Below are 16,611 nucleotides of genomic sequence, written 5' to 3'. Positions count from 1 at the left end.
TCTGCTTTTTCTGAAGTGTTTTTCCATATCGAAGTTTGGTGCTTAAATTCTGGTTTATGTAACCCAAAGGTCTCATGAAAATGTAAGTTTCTCATGGGTCGTGAAAATATTTGATTCCAGTGAGTTCCCAGATAATGACGATGTTGCTGGTTTGGAGACCTCACTTTAAGAACCGTTTGTCTGCACATATACATTGTGAATTACCCAAGAACTAAAACTATACATTACTCATCTTTTTCTGCCTTAGTAGTTAGTGTTCTAGTACTCAGTAGGTGCTCAGTAGATATTAAATGACTCAAGTTATACATTTGCTGTACTTTGTTTCCAGGTGGCCATTAAGCAGATGAATCTGCAGCAGCAGCCAAAGAAAGAGCTGATCATTAATGAGATCCTAGTCATGAGGGAAAACAAGAACCCAAATATAGTGAACTATTTGGACAGGTATGTAATGGTGGGTCCTATCAGGGGGCTAGAGCCTTTCAGGATGATGGGTGGTAGAGTTGTCATAGGATGTGGAAATACCAGCATTCAAAACTGCTTATATGTATTAATCCTATGAGGTGACAGTCCCTGAACTCAGCTCTGTATAAAGCTGGACACCTTGAATTGCTTTCAGAATCTTTCAGGACTAGGGTGAACCTTACCCTGTAGTTTCTTATGGTTGTTTGTGATAGTATTTGTTCTACCTCAGGGAGCCCTTCTACCTGTCCATCTGACATCATGCAGGTCCAAATGTCCAGGTCCTTAACTTATTCTACACCCCAAGACTTTGCCTAATGCACTCACCCTCCTGAATAACGTACTGGTCCTCCTAAAATCTGTATACAGGAGCTTCACAGCTTCATCCAGACTCCTACATGGGTGGCAGGGACCTACATACTTGGGACATTATTTACATTTCTAGCAGAAAACTGGATGGGAAGGGGGCAGGCTGTACTTGAACTTGCTTAGAGATTTGGGATGCTAGCATTACAAGTTGTGACTCGTTGTGTTGTATCGCAGTACCAACCTCAACTCCACACAATTTAATGATTCCATTCTTGTTTTGATTTTTAGAATGCCTGTTTTGTTGACTCCTAGTAAGTTTTTAGTCAACCGAAATCACTGATCTTGTTTACATAATCTTGTAAAATATAGAATTTTTAGCTATCTTTATTAAATCTTAATTTTGTTATTACAACTGATTAGTCTGCCAAAATTATTTCTTCTGTGTAGTCAGAATGGTTATAGCTGGCATTTCAGTTGTGTTTTAATTTGTACCTGTTTTCATGAAGAGTATTTTGTGAGGTAGAGCTTATTCGTATTTTATAGATGAGGAAACAGAAAGTTCATAGAAGTTAATTCGTTGTCCAAAACCAGTAGATTAGTAAGAAACAAATCAAGTTGTTGAGTTTAAATATTCCTAGCACCAAAACCCATATCCTGTCATATCATTCTTTTTTCCCCATTTGCAGGTTTCAGAGATATCATAGGTGGAGATGTTAATGGAAAAATTGGGGATCTAGTTTCTTTATTACTTGCATTGCATTAGCAGCTACCTTTCCCTGCTGTTCTCAGACTTCATAAGTGTGCTTACTGGTTCTATATCTAAAACGTTGGTAATTTTCAGTTTCTTTAAAAATGTAACAGAGTTTTGACCTTCCCAACATACTATATTGGTGGCTGTAGACTAGACTGTTGTTTTAGAGGTGGTTGTCTTCCCTTAAAAAGGGTCCTGAATTACCTCAAAGAATCTTCTCAACATTTTTAAAAATAGTTTCCCAAATCATTTAAGAACTTACTGCATAGACAACATAGCTTTGATGAACTAGCTAAGGAGACAGGTCTAGGACAAGGGAAAATGAAAGCTGTCAGGACTGTGGCCTGGCTCCTAGCACAGTGAGTGGCCTGTCAGTGGAGGCATCTAAACTGTCAGATGCAGAGCCACGTTGCTGAAGGAATGAATTAAAGACTGGAAAATCATATTGTTGATCATACCTTAACTGATATTTCTATTGAATCAGAAGTATAGAAGGCCCTAAAAACACTGTTTTAGTTGATGTCTTCACCCTTTTGAGCCACTATAGCAGAGTCCCAGAGGTTGGGTACCTTATGAACAATACACATACATTTCTTACAGTTTTGAAAGCTGAGCAATCCACAAAATCAAAGTCTTAGCAGATTTGTTATCTGGTGATGGCCCATTTTCTGGCTCATAGATGGCACCTTCTTGCTGTGTTGTCTCATGGTGGAAGGGGTAAGGAGCTCTATGGCTCCTTTTAGAAGGGCTCTGCCATGCTGAGGTGAGTATCTCCCAAAGTCCCTATCTCCTAAGATCATCACATTGGTAATTTGGTTTCAATATGTGAACCTTGGAGGGCATAGAAATTCAGAACTATCTAAATCCTCATAATCTTCTCTCTCAAAAGAGATTGCTGAAGAAATACTTGGTCTGCTGTGGTCATTCTTTATTGGTATTAAAAAGTTGGAAGCCTTTAGTTAGAAAGAATTCTGAGTTTTATAGAAAAAGCACTGGAATTTAAGAGAATGGAATTTAAATGTTGCTCTTTTGTTAAAGACAGTTACTAAATCAGTAGTCTCATCTTGACAGCTGTGAAATAGCAAGGCAAAGATCAAGTGACATACATATCACACAGCTCAAAACTGTCAAAAATTGCTTTTAAAAATCTAGTTTCTTTTTAAAGATTCATTCATTCATTTATTTTGAAAGAGTCACAGAAACGAATAGGGAGAGACAAAGAGAGAAGAGATCTTCTATCCGTTGATTTATTCTCCAGATAGCTACAACAGCTAGCCTAGGCCATGCTGAAGCCAGGAGGCAGGAGCTTTTTCCGGGTCTCTCACATGTGCGGCAGGGGCCCAGACAGTTGAGCCATCTTTCACTACCTTGCCTAGATTTTTAACTGGGAGATGGCTCAGAAGCTGAGAACATAAACCAGCATCCATGTGAGAAGCTGGCATTGCAGTTGCAGCTTTATCTGCTGTGCCACAATACCGGCCCTACCAATCTCCTATCTTTATCCCAGGCCAGCAGAAGCCTGTAGGGCTTTAGGATAGTGTGTGTGGTTCTTTGCTTTGTTTTGTTGCTGTTACTGTTTTTGGTTATTCTACAGGTGAGGAAGCACTGACCAAATAGGCCAGGTAGTCTTTTTTTATTTGTCCCATAAGAAGGCTGAGTGATTAAACCCCTCAGTGAAACCCTCAGTCATATCCATGTATATAATTCATGTCAGTCTATAATTTCTACAGATCAGAGCCATAAACTCTCAAAGTGGAGGTTATTGTCAGCATAATTACTATGTATGAAACACTTTACATGTAGTTTTTAAAGGACTTAGACAACCATTATTTTGTTTAATGTTTACAGTTATATTATTTTACTCATTGATTTATTCAATAAATATTGACATCTGATTTGCATCTCTGAGCAAAATTTTTGACAAGACCTGATACTTGATCTCTTGGCTTTCAGATCCAGTAGAACTCAGGGAAGCTAGTAGCTCTGTTATGCTGGTAACATGGACCTCATTCCAATCCTTGTAAAATGTCTGAGTAGTCGCTGTTTAGCTGCTTCTAGAGATATGGGAATCCTGCCAGTCCCAATTTTAGAAAATATTCCTCTGTGTTATGGTGAAATATGTTTTTATCACATCTTCAGCCTCATCATCTTAGTTAAGCTCTTTGGGGCTCCACTGAACATGTGTCCTTTGTTTTCTTCGGGAACTCTGCCAGAATTGATTGAAATGCAATTTTATGCTGTGTGTATGCTTGGCCTTTGAAACTCTGTATTCTCTATCTCTTTACTTGTACTTGCGCAGTTACCTTGTGGGTGATGAGCTGTGGGTTGTCATGGAATACTTAGCTGGAGGTTCCTTGACGGATGTGGTGACGGAAACCTGTATGGATGAAGGCCAGATTGCAGCTGTGTGCCGTGAGGTAAGGCCAGGAGCCGGGCAGCCTAGAGCAGGCAGTAGCCTTTATAGCCCTGTCTCCTAGAGCTCCATGCCAGTGAAAGCTCAGCTGTGCCTCTGAGAAGTAGAGGTTAGTGCTAGCAGTTCGTCTTTCTTGTGTTAGCGCTGTGTTTTACTTTCACTTTTTCTTTAAGGATAACTTTATTATGCTCATTGTAGAAAATGAAAAGTTTCCAGAAAGTATGTATTTTTAAGAATCATTCCATAATTTCTAGCATTAAGGATAACTGCTGTAAACACCGTATGATATTTTCCTTTAACTTGTATATGAATATGTCCATTCGCCTTCTTTTCCTGGTTTATGTGTATGCTGTGAAGGAAATAAAAACCAAATAAGAGAGTGGTCTTGGAAGGTTTCACTGTAGATTTAGTAAGCATGTAAATGGTGTTCAAAGGCAAGCCAGCAAAATTCTAGGGTAAAATGTTTCCAGGCACTAGATTAAGAAAAATCAAGCCAGAAAAGGTACTCTTCTGCCTTCCCATTGCTATTAAGTGACTAGAATTTAAAATATACTGCTATATGAAAAAAGGTGAAGCCCTTCAGAAGGTCTCTGAGAAGCCATCCTTAGGGAAGAGCCATGTTTTTACATTTCCACTAGGTCAGGCAGGTGAGGAAACATTGAGAAATCAGTGATCCTGCATGTTTTAGTGATGATAGGGCAGACCCCTATGATGACTCATTAATAGAAAAGGTAGGAAAGTTAGGAAAGATGGATGATTGGTTGATGTTTCAATTTTCATAAGAGTTTAAGTATAATGATGTGATTGGGATTTGATGATGCAAAAATCTAGAGGCATAGAGGAGGATTTATGTAGTTGCTTTTTAAATAAATATTAGGAAAAATGAAATAATGTGAAGTCAATACAGCCCTAGAAAATATGTCCATTTTGCATTAGCAACTTTGGGATCTAGAAGGCACTTATTAAATTAATGGTACTAACACCAAGCCATGAAGATTCTTAGGAGTTTTCACTTTTTTCTTTTTCAACGACTAAAGCAATGCTTTTCAACCTTTTTTTTTCCCCATTATCATCCTGGTAAGGAGTCTTTTAATTAATTTTTCATATCACATTCTCTATCATGTTTTTCCTGTGGATGTATTTTGTATGTATACTTTGGAGGGCCATAAACTATTGTAATGTCCAAAATTTTTTTCATCCCCACAGTCACTGGTAAAGTATGGATGCATACATGTACATAAGAAAATTATTTGCCTCAAATTATTCATATGTAAAATGGAAACTACAACAATCACACTATATATGCAAATAGAGTACTGTATGTATTAAAAGGCACTTGGAAAAAATTTAGATGCTACATAAATAGGTGATATTACTGTTCTTCAGTTCTAATGGAGATCATCTCCCCTTCTTAAAATAACTGAGATATATTTCACATAACCATATAGTCCATCCATTTGAAGTACATAATTAACAGGACTTTAGTGTATTTATGGAGTTGTACAATCATCCTCATAATAAATTTTAGGTCATTTGTCTCTATACATTTTGTAGATGTGTCAAATTCAGCATAACCAACATAGCATTACCTCGTTGCCAAAATAAGATTATTTTACCAACTCAATACTTCTAATGTCACTTCCCATTGTCTACTTTCCATGACATGACACTTATTTTTTATTCCATTCTTCAGTCATTTTTCCTGGATCTTAATTTATTCAGAATCTGATATTGTATAAAAACAAAAACAAAACAAAATATCAAAATAAATGGCAAGAACTGCTATTAGAAAGATACTGCCATATAAAAGGGTGTTAGGACAGCAGATGGAAGACTTGGTTCTAGAGCCTGCTTTGCCACTGATGTGAGACAGGTCCTTTTATTCATTAGTGCTTTACTTTATTTATCTTAAAGTGAAGAGCTTAAATTGATTTTCTCTTAGATCTTCTATATTAAATGGCCTTTCTTTCTTCTTCTTCCCACACCACTTAAATAGTGTCTGCAGGCTCTGGAGTTTCTGCATTCAAACCAGGTCATACACAGAGACATCAAGAGTGATAATATTTTATTGGGAATGGATGGCTCAGTCAAACTAAGTAAGTAGGACTAGTAGGAGTGAAAATACTTCTCTCCCTTTGGGGTTTATTTCCTGTGGGGTGATAATCATACCAACTACAACACTTAATCAAAGGGTTTTTAGTACTTCATTGGTTGTGCAAGCGTTTTATAATTCTTGGTAATGCATTTTCATTATTGTTACAGTTAGCCAAAAATAAATAAAGAAATAAAAATAAAGGAATCCCTGTGAACCTGTTTTACTCTAGGTCCTGTGTGGACACTGAGCTTGCTTTTTGCCTCCTTACAGGGAGTTCCCAGTCTATCATGTAAGAGGCATCTAAAGGATAATTAGGAAGTTTTGTATCCTATATTCTATTCAGACACAAATTTGCAGTTCTTGTTGAGCATTTATTACATGCTGGACCCTTTGGGAGTATGCAGAACTAAGGACACATAGTCCTAGCTGTCAAAGTCCTCCTAATTTAACAAAGTGTATAATTTCCACATAATACAAAAAGAGCTGCAGACAGAACATTCATATTATTTTATAAAGATTCACTAGTCCAGCCAAGCTATGTCACGAGGGGATGAGCAGTTATGGAAAGACTGTTAGTACCTTCTCACCTGAGCACGAGGAAAAACTTGTAAAAACTGGGCCCTGGTTAGTTTTAAGTAAATGAACTTCAGTCAGACTAATGCCCAGAAAATAGGCAAGTGCCATAGATTGAAGGATGTTGGAACAGTTTTCCAAAACAAATGAGAATTGGGGCACACTGTTAGGCCAAATGGCAGCTTGCACTTTATTGGCTCATCATTCTAGTTCGGGGGGAGGTGGAGGATAGAAGCGATGGTTCTGATGTTCCTCTTCTTTTCAAGGTTGATCAGAGAATTGACTTAGAGCTGGATATGGCAGTCAAGCGATTTGCATTTTGTGAAGCCAAGAGGTAGCAGAGCTGGGAGCCAGGCAAAGCTGGATACCTTGGGGTAGACACACACAGTGCTTAAAAGACAGAGAGCCCTAACTATGTGCTTTTTGGTTTTGTTTTTCCTAGCTGATTTTGGATTCTGTGCACAAATAACTCCAGAGCAGAGCAAACGGAGCACCATGGTGGGAACCCCGTACTGGATGGCACCAGAAGTTGTGACACGGAAGGCCTATGGGCCCAAGGTTGACATCTGGTCCTTGGGCATCATGGCCATTGAAATGATTGAAGGGGAGCCCCCATACCTCAATGAAAACCCTCTGAGAGTAAGCGTTAAAAGACCTATTTCAAGTGATTTTGGTTATTGTCACTAGTCTCAGGAACTGGGACTTCAGTTACTCTACATGTCCACCTGGGATGTTTCTTTTCTGGGTAAACTAAGCACTGTTGAATTTAAAGTACAAATACTCAAAGGAAACCAGTAATGTAAGTCATTCATCTGTGTATTCCACAATTATTTGAGTTTCTGTTATATGTAAGAAATTGTTCTCATAAAACAGTTTCTAGTAACAGATGAAATATGCTGTGAAAAAAATAAGTAAAGATTTAAGAGAGTATTAAAGAAAAGCTAGAGGGGAAAAAAATAGCGGAGAAGGAAGTTCTCCAAGTTACTTCAGCAGAAACCTGAAAGCAGTAACTGAAGGATGAACCATGAGATTAATCTCAAGACCAGTTTTGTAGGTATTCAGTGTTTAAAGGACAACGTAGTTGTTGTATTCTAGGGAAAGTGTCCCAAAGAGGCTGGTGTCCTTGAAATGGGTGAAGATGGGGGGGGAGTGACAAACAGAATCAGAGAACCATCAGGTAAAAACCGAATAGTCATTGTGAGAATCTGGCTTCTGTTCTGCAGAGGTGTCCCTGGTGTATTGTCAGTTGAACAGTGGCATGGTGTGATATTTTTGGTGTGTTATGGAAAATGGATTAGAGTAGATGATCACGAAGGTATCAGTGTCAGTGCATAGAGAACACCTGTTTTGGAGGGAGGTTGGAATAAGTAAATAAGAGTGATCAGAATATTCACATTTTCCCACATTCAAAATTATTAGTCAGCTTGCATTTGTGTTGCTCTGATCTGCTGCCCTTCACCTGTGATGAGGAGGAATCATCTGTGCTCTAACCTGATGAATGCCCTTGACCTCAGACTTGACCCCATCTCACTCATCTTACTAAGGACTTCGCTTTTTCAGCCATCATTTCTCTCTTGTACATGGCCATTGGCTACCTTTCTGTGTAATTATTCCTATTAACATATAAAGATTCTTTTTTTTTAATAATAGCCCTCCCTTGATCCTTCTTCAAGCTGTTGCTCCAATTCTGTTATTTATTTATTTACTTTTACTTGAAAGAGTTATAAAAAGAGAGGGGGGGAAGAGAGGGAGAAACACAAAGCCGTCTTCCAGCCATTAGACCAATCCCCAAATGGTCACGATGGCCAGAGCTAGACCAATCTGAAGCTGGGAGCCTGGAGCATCCTTTGATGCTTTCCCAGGCTGTAAGCAGGGAGCTGGATCAGAAATTGAGCAGCCAGGAATTGGACCAGTGCCTATATGGGATGCCAGCACTGCAACTTGAGAACTAGCCTGATGTGCCACCCTGGCCCTTCTGTTATTCTTTGCAGTGAAAACTGTTTAAAAGGAAAAAAAAAACCTTATGCATGCCACCTTAATTTCCTCTCTTTCTACCTTCATGAATTTAATTAGGCTTTCATTCTACTACTGTACCAGTAACTAATTTTTAAAGTCATCTGTAAGTAATTGTTAAAGTCATCTGTCATTTCTGTATTGCAGATCCAATGTTCACATCTCAGTTTCTATAGTAGAAAGGCTACTTCAGACAACTTTGCCAACTCCCTCCAACTTGAGATAGTTTGAGTCCAACAGCTGCTTACTTCAACTCTTAGCAATTATAGCCCAAGTCACCACTCTCATCTGAACTGTTAGAACAGGCTCTCACAGTTTGTTTTCCACAAAAAAAGCCAAAACGATTTCATTAAAACATAAGTCAGATCATGTTAATCCTTAGCTCAAAATCCTCTGAGGATCAACCAGCTAATTCTGTAGAATAAAAGCCAGGTTCTCATGATATCCTACCAGGTCTTTACCTGCTCATTTCACTCTTGAAAATCTCTGATTATTTGAAAATGCTTCAGTGTACCCAACTAAGACCTTTTGTGGTCTCCCACCCTTTGATCTCAACTTCTAACTCCACCCATAACATGGCTGTTCTCTGTCTTAGAATGGCATTCCAGAGATTTGAAGTTGATGATCATGGGGTATGATGGAAATAAGACTGGGGTTTTCAATAATGTGATCTTAGGTGTATTTCATGTGTATGGGTATCAAGAGAGAATCTCAGCTTGAGCCCAAGATGATTCTCCATTTGTATTGCCAGGCCTTGTACCTCATTGCCACCAACGGAACCCCAGAGCTTCAGAACCCAGAGAAGCTCTCGGCCATTTTCCGGGACTTTCTGAACCGCTGTCTGGAGATGGATGTAGAGAAGAGAGGTTCGGCGAAAGAGCTGCTACAGGTAACTGTCCCTCTGCAGGGACGCACTGAATGCAGAATCAGTAACCTGGACTTCGTTTGTCTATAAAGAACTATGCTTTGGTCCTATCCCGAGTTTGTGGCAGCATGAACATTTAGCATAGTGGTTAAGTTACCCACATCCCAAATCAGTCTCAGCTCCACGTCTTGAATCTGTAGCTTCCTGATAATGCAGGCTCTGAAAGGCAACAGTGACGGGCAGCACGACTGGGCTGCTGCCACGCACTCGGGGATACCTGCATTGAGTGTGTAGCTGCCAGCTTTGGCCATCCTGGGGCCTCTGGGAGCATTTGGGGAGTAAAGCAGAACAAAGAACTGTCTTTCAATGTCTATCTCAAATTAAAAAAAAAAAAGCAAACAAAAAAGGTCATGAAAGAGTGAATTTTAAAATACTGCAAATTTTCCATAAATTTTTTGAATCCCTTTCCTATTTCTTATCAAATGAAAGACATATCCCACATCCTCAAATCAGAAAGCTTTTTTACTGCTAAATCAAAAAGAAACAATCTTTTTAGATAAGATATCTGAACAATATGAAAAATTACTTTTCCCTACGTTTTACTTGAAAATGTAGATGCAGTGTTTATATGGTGTTTTCACTTAAATACACTTTAAAAATTGATTATGGCATAAAGTACAGCCCAGGGGAAGTTATTTGGGAAAAGACTAGGCTGTTGAAATCCTTATCGGATAAATTAGCCTTACCATAAATTAGCAAGGATAGAACAACAAACTCCTGAAATGCAGTGTTACAATGTATCTCTTGGTCACGATCAGTCACTACCTTACCCAGATATAACTATTATTCTTGTTATCACCATAATTAGTCTTTCCTAACAAGAAACAGAATCATGAAATATGAATTATCATCTCTTTTATGTTTTTTGTCTTGCTTCTTTAAATCAACATGTCTGAGGTTCATCCTGTTCTTAGAGTATAAATTCTTTTTATTTTTATTGCTATATAATATGTACAAGAATTTTTATTTTTCCTTTATTTGAAAGACATAGAGAGGAGGGAGTAGACTGGGGAGAGAATGTTTGACAGAGTTTCTATCTCCTGATTCATTCCCCATGCCCACAAAGGTCATGTGCAGTGGGCCAAAGCCAGGAGTTGAGAACTCAGTCTAGGCTTACAGGGTGGGTGGCAGAGACCTTTTTTCCCTGGAGGCAATGCCTGCTGCATCCCAGGGCAGGATGCTGGAATCAAGAGTGAAATTGGAACTCAAATCCAAGCTCTCTGATATGGAATGTCCAGGTGCCAATCGTGTGTATTATATAATTATAATTATATATCATATACATATAATTATAGAATTATATACTACACATTATATAATTATACAACTGGAACACTATTATTCTATTCTCTTGAACATTGGGGAGCACTCGCAGCTATTGACTCGAATGTACCTAGGATTGGGATTGCTGGGGTGTAGAGTAGGTGTGTTTACCTGTAGGTGAACACCGCCAAAGAATTTTCCAAAGTGGCTTGTTACCTGTGGTTCGCTTGAGTTTGGGAATGCTCTGCAGTTCTCCCGGCAGTGGCATATACACACATGGCTCCCTTTGGTTTTATAGCAGTTCTCAAGGACAGTGTTTAGTCACACACCCTTTGTCCCTTTTCTCCACTCTAGCATCAGTTCCTGAAGATTGCCAAGCCCCTCTCCAGCCTCACTCCACTGATTGCTGCAGCAAAGGAGGCGACCAAGAACAATCACTAAGGCCACTCCCACCGCAGCCTCATCGTGCCAAGCCTTCTGTGAAGTAAACGCTCGTTTCCGAAGTCCCAGCCCTGATGCTCTTTTCTCCTCGCTGTGCTTCTCCCATTTCTGAGCTCGCACTCAAGACTTCAGTCCTTGGAAACCACATGCCCAGCATTAAGGAGAACTGTGACTCGATGCCTGACTAGATGATGCCGTTTCTGAATAAGGAATTCCCTTCTGATGTGTGGGTGTGAGAATGATTTCTGATCAAGGGTTTTATACAGATAAACCCTGGACCCCTGTTTCTATGTAGCAAAATCCCTACCTCCACCCCCACCCCTACCCCACAATCAGTTTTGGACTATATAAAGTTATGTTTTGATAACATTTCCAATTTATTATTAGTTGAGAGTTCTTTAGTGCTTGCCTTTCTGTGACTAGATTGCCCAGTCACCTCATTGTACTTGAAAACTGGAACAGTTGGGAATGCCATGGGGTTTGATTGTCTGCCAGGGACCTGAAGTGGCTCAGCTTCCTGGACCATGACTTTAGCACAGCTGATTCTGACATGGGAGAACTACTACATTTTTATTTGTGTGCTTCTAGCAGCTGCTTGGGAGGACCTTGACCCAGTAATGGTCCCCATGCTATTTCTTGTGAAATGGTCTTGGCTATGTCGCAGCTTTTGATTCCCTGCATCCCTAGGCTGCTGCCCCCATTCTGTCCTTGTTCCTAACTTGGAGAGGTTTCCTAGGGCACGTGGTGCGTGAGAACATTGTGAAGTGTCAGGAGGACAATGTAGGTGCTTTTAGAGCAAGGCCGGGCATCAGTACCCGCCAGCTATACTTTGGTGATGTTTTAAGACCCCAGCCTCTTTTTCCATTAGGGATAAGGAGCTGAAAGTTGATCTCAGATCTTCTGATGGTCCAAATCTTTGGGTCAAAGGAATGGGTATCCCAATCTGAGACTGTGTGGTAGTTTTGGATGGATTCGGTGGTCCAAGATGATACCCTGCCAGCTGTAAAGGGACCCTGTTTTTCAGATGCATGGCCAAGCTCTGCAAATGGAAATGCATACACTGGTGTTGAGGAAGTTTGCTACCTCCTGCTTTCTTTGTGAATTTGGTCCTCCCTCTGGGGAAGGACGGCCGGCCAGCATTGTGGCTTGTCGTGTCAGCCCACTGACTACTTTGTCATGCTCTGAGGTGTCACTGCCTTGGGAGCACAAGTTTCTGTTTCCTTCAATAAAAGGAGATGAAAATGCTCTCTAGTATGCTCCTTTCTTCTCTCCCATTTTTCCTTCCTTTCTTTACTGATTTTTTTTATATGAAATCACAAAAAATGGTTCTTCCCTAATGATTTGAGTGTAAATTGCCTAAAGGATAGTGCCTTTGCCACTATATAGTTTGATGTGTGTTTGTTCTTACATTTTTATTTTAAATATAGAGTAATTAAAAGGAATGGGCCAAAACTAGTTGTACTTTTTAAAGGATAATTCATTAACGCACATTATCCAGCACTCAAAGAAAGAAATGGAACACTGCTAGCATCCCAGGAGCTTCAGTGTCTTGCCATTCCCTTTCTTGTGACAGCCTCCACAACAGGAAACCACTGTCCTGACATCTGGTAACATCACTTTCTTGGTTTTTACTATATTCATATGTGTTCTAAAACAGAATTTAATTCTGTTTTTGTTTTTTAACTTAAAACATTTTCCCCATCCAGGATTCTCTTTTCAGCATTTCATTCTTCAAATGGCTACAACAGCCAGGTCTGCACCAGGCTGAAGCCAGGAGCCTAAGGAACCCCATCTTGGCCTCCAGTATGAATGTTGGGCTCAACTGCTTGAGCTGTTTCCCAGACACTTCCATAGCGGGCTGAATCGAAAGTGGAGCAGCTGACACTTGAAGCAACATTCTTTTGTGGAAAGCAGTGTCATGATGCTGGCTACAAAAACAATGTTGAAGCAGCTGTCTGGGCATTCTGTGGCTTAGTTAAGTTTGCGTGTAAAATTAACCACTCTGGGGCAGATGTTTAAACTAGCAGTTAGGATGTGCACATCCACTTTTGGAACACCTTGATTTTTCCTCAGGTTTAACCCTGACTCTAACTTCCTGCATACGTAGTCCCTGGGAGAGAGCATAACTTGATAGCTCTAGTTATTGAGCTCCTGACATGCATGTGGGAGACTTGGACTGGCATTCCTTGCCCCGGCTTCAGCCTGGTTAATCACTGGCGATTGCTGACATTTGGCGAGTTCACCAGCAGATGGAAGATCTCCTGTCTCTGTCTGTCTCTCTGCCATTGAAACAAGTAAATAAAAAATTGTTTAAAATTAACCATCATCTGGGCCTGGCATGATAGATTAGTGGTTAAAGTCCTCACCTTGCACATGCAGGGATCCCATATGGGCAGCAGTTCTAATCCCGGCAGCCCTGCTTCCCATCCAGCTCCCTGTTTGTGGCCTGGGAAAGCAGTCGAGGACAGCCCAAAGCCTTAGGACCCTGCAACCACGTGGGAGACCCGGAAGAAGCTCCTGGCTCCTGGCTTCGGATTGGCTCAGCTCCAGTCATTGCGGCCACCTGGAGGGTGAACCATTGGACAGATCTTCCTCTCTGTCTGTCCTCCTCTCTGTATGTTTGCCATTCCAATAAAAATAAATAAATCTTAAAAAAATTAACCATCATCTGAATCCCTGTCTGTAGGTAAAACAGATACTTGGCAAGAACCAGCTGAATCAGCAGCTTTTAAAATAGTAAGTGGCAAGGGGTCAAAAGTGATAAGATTGATGACTCCAGTATTTTTTCAGGAGGGGAAATAAGGGCACATCAGTTCCTCCATGCACTTATTACAGGACAAGTGGCAACTGGAGTGCTTAGTAAGAACTGAAAAAATCCTGGATAAAGGAAGACAAGGAGTAATGAGAATCCACAGATTGTACCTCTTCACTTGGGAGGTTCAGTGGTAAACTGGTTAGTCTAACAGTTTTGACTGCCCTCTGGAACAAAGTTGTCCAGAGAGTTAAAGACAGAAACAGTGGTTGCCCCAAGGACTTTAGAACACATAGTTTAGGCTTTGGAGAGAGGACTGTTTATTACTGGGATATCTAGACTTCCATTCAGACAGTGCAACATTCCTAATGCCCAGTCAGCTTAGCACAGCACATTCCCATGTCTTTTAACTGCCTGAAAAGTACAGAGGTGGGAACTCAAGCTCTACTCAGAGACAAATGCTATTTGTTGAATTATGTGTGGGCTGAATATACCTATCCCCTGAATATCAGTTTTCCCTTTCTTTTTTAAGATTTATTTATTTTTATTGCAAAGTCAGATTTACAGAGAAAGAAAAATCTCCCATCCTCTGGTTCACTCCACAAGTGCTGCAACCACCGGAGCTGAGTCAATCTGAAGTCAGGAGCCACACAGGTCTCCTGTGTGGGTGCAGAGACCCGAGGCTTTGGGACATCTTCCACTGTTTTCTCAGGCCACAAGCATGGAGCTGGTTAGGAAGTTGAGCAGCCAGGATACAAACTGGTGCCCATATGGGATCCCGGCACATGCAAAGCAAGGATTTTAACCACTGAATCATTGTACTGGGCCCAGTTTTTAATTTCTGAGTAACACATGACCATACATTGCTTACTAAGAACAACACAGATAATCTCAGTTTCTAAGGTTAGAAGTCTAGCCATGGTATGGCTGTATTTTCCACTCAGGGTCACAGCAGGTTGAAATCAAAGATATTTGTTGGAACTACGATTCATGGGATAGGGGTGGGGGTTTGGGATCCTCTTCCATGCTTATTGGTTGTTGGCAGAACTTACCTTGTTATATTTAAGACAGTCTTCATTTTCCTGCTGAAAGCCAAGGACTTTTCTTTGTTCACGGAGGCTGCCTGTAGGATTCTCACCACATGGACCCCATAAGCAACTCACAAGATTTCATGGTTTTGTTTGCTTGTTTTTTAGGTCAACAGACCACATCTCTCTGATTTCTGATTCTGCAATCAGCCAGAGAAAGAAAACTTCACTCTTAAAGAGCTCTGTGTTTAGTCCAGGTTCACACTATAGAAATCTCCCTATTCAAGGTCAACTGAGTTGGATACTTAATTACATCTCTCAAGTCCCTTTACCACAGTACATAGTTCACTACTTTTAAATAACAGACAAGGTATATGTACATAAAGGGCTGGCAGTCATAAATGGCTATCTTCAAATTCTTTGCGGCCTACCCTGCAAGGATCTCTCTGGACTCAGGGATTGTGGATGGGAAAATAACTCTTTTTTTTTTCTTTTAATTATTTATTATTTTACTTCATTAATTACATTGTATTATGTGACACAGTTACATAGGTACTTGGGTTCTCCCCACCCCTTCCCAAACCCTCCCACCATGGTGGATTCCTCCACCTTGTTGCATAACCACAGCTTAAGTTCAGTTGAAATTCCCCCATTGCAAGCGTATACCAAACATAGAGTCCAGCATCTTATTGTCCAGTCAAGTTCAACGGGGAAAATAACTCTTATAGCTCAGCTGTAATGCAGGTACCTTGCTATGGTTTAAATGTGTGGCCCAAAGTTCCTGTGCTGGAAACTTATATTGCAGTGAAATTGTATATGGAGAGATGGCCTCATCAGAAGTACTTATATATGGGATGGGGCTCCTTCACACCCACACTCCCAATCTTGCCCATGTGCTGCCTTCCACAATGTTACAAGGCTACAGCTTCTTATGACATGCAGGCACCTTGTCGTGAGCTTCCCAACCTCTAGAACCACAAGCTATGCAGGTAACTCGGTTGGTGGTGTTCTGTTAGGGTAGCTCAAAAAGGTCTTAGACATGCCTGAATGCACATTGCCACTTCCTCCTACCCTGATTCTCTCTGGCACTGGGGAAATGTGTACAATGCCCTGAGTGTGATGACCCAAGCCCAAAGGTACTGACTGCTAGCTCATGGCTGCCTAGTGGTGGTTCATCTGACTGTGGTCACATTAGTAACTTTTTTTCCTGCATTTGATGTTGTTTGTATACCTTACCACATGGACCCTGTGCTAGGAACGTAACTCTTGCACACAAGTAAATGTAGTCCAACTGTTATGGAAGTGTGGTAGATTAATAGGGATTCGGTTAATCCCATGTTTCTGTTAAGGTAATTGTAGTGGGTCAGGTGTTTTAGCTCTTTCCATAGCACACCCCTCAGAAATATGGGAACACCTGATAATCCTGCAACTTTAGCTGCCATCCTCTTCCTCATCCCATTAATCCCCAGTCTTCAGCAAGCCCAGTCTGACTCCTACCTTCACTAGGTAGACTCCTCAGGACATTTTCCCAGTAAAGTAGCAGCCCCTGTGTGGTAGGGTCACTGTCTTGTAGAGGGAAAAAGCCGGTT

General features: G+C 40.6%; 2 protein-coding genes across 7 annotated transcripts in view; both read left to right on the top strand.

Moving 5' to 3' along the window:
- Positions 1–12,485, top strand: part of PAK1 (p21 (RAC1) activated kinase 1) — a 146,945-nt gene extending 134,460 nt beyond the window's left edge. For all 5 annotated transcript variants that reach the window (XM_058663638.1, XM_058663636.1, XM_004589861.3 and 2 more), the window contains 6 exons: positions 329–441; positions 3,819–3,936; positions 5,929–6,028; positions 7,043–7,239; positions 9,365–9,502; positions 11,156–12,485. In XM_058663638.1, coding sequence (XP_058519621.1) covers positions 329–441; positions 3,819–3,936; positions 5,929–6,028; positions 7,043–7,239; positions 9,365–9,502; positions 11,156–11,242 — 753 coding nt within the window. In that variant the 3' untranslated portion in view covers positions 11,243–12,485. The remainder of the gene's footprint in view (positions 1–328; positions 442–3,818; positions 3,937–5,928; positions 6,029–7,042; positions 7,240–9,364; positions 9,503–11,155) is intronic.
- Positions 12,486–12,938: 453 nt separating this feature from the next.
- The window catches only part of LOC101526495 (glycerophosphodiester phosphodiesterase domain-containing protein 4), a 94,113-nt gene continuing 90,440 nt past the window's right edge, over positions 12,939–16,611 (top strand). Inside the window, exons 1-2 of one of the 2 annotated variants that reach the window (XM_058663623.1) lie at positions 12,939–13,216; positions 15,191–15,309. The gene's annotated coding sequence lies outside the window, so the exon portion shown is untranslated. Of the gene's footprint in view, positions 13,217–14,748; positions 15,310–16,611 lie in introns of those variants that run through there. The other variant, XM_058663624.1, reaches the window with a different exon arrangement.

Source organism: Ochotona princeps, chromosome 4 (genome assembly GCF_030435755.1).
Source record: "Ochotona princeps isolate mOchPri1 chromosome 4, mOchPri1.hap1, whole genome shotgun sequence".
In the NCBI taxonomy this organism is placed as follows: domain Eukaryota; kingdom Metazoa; phylum Chordata; class Mammalia; order Lagomorpha; family Ochotonidae; genus Ochotona; species Ochotona princeps.
Note: the sequence above shows the minus strand (reverse complement) of the source record. Positions and strands in the feature narration are given on the sequence as shown.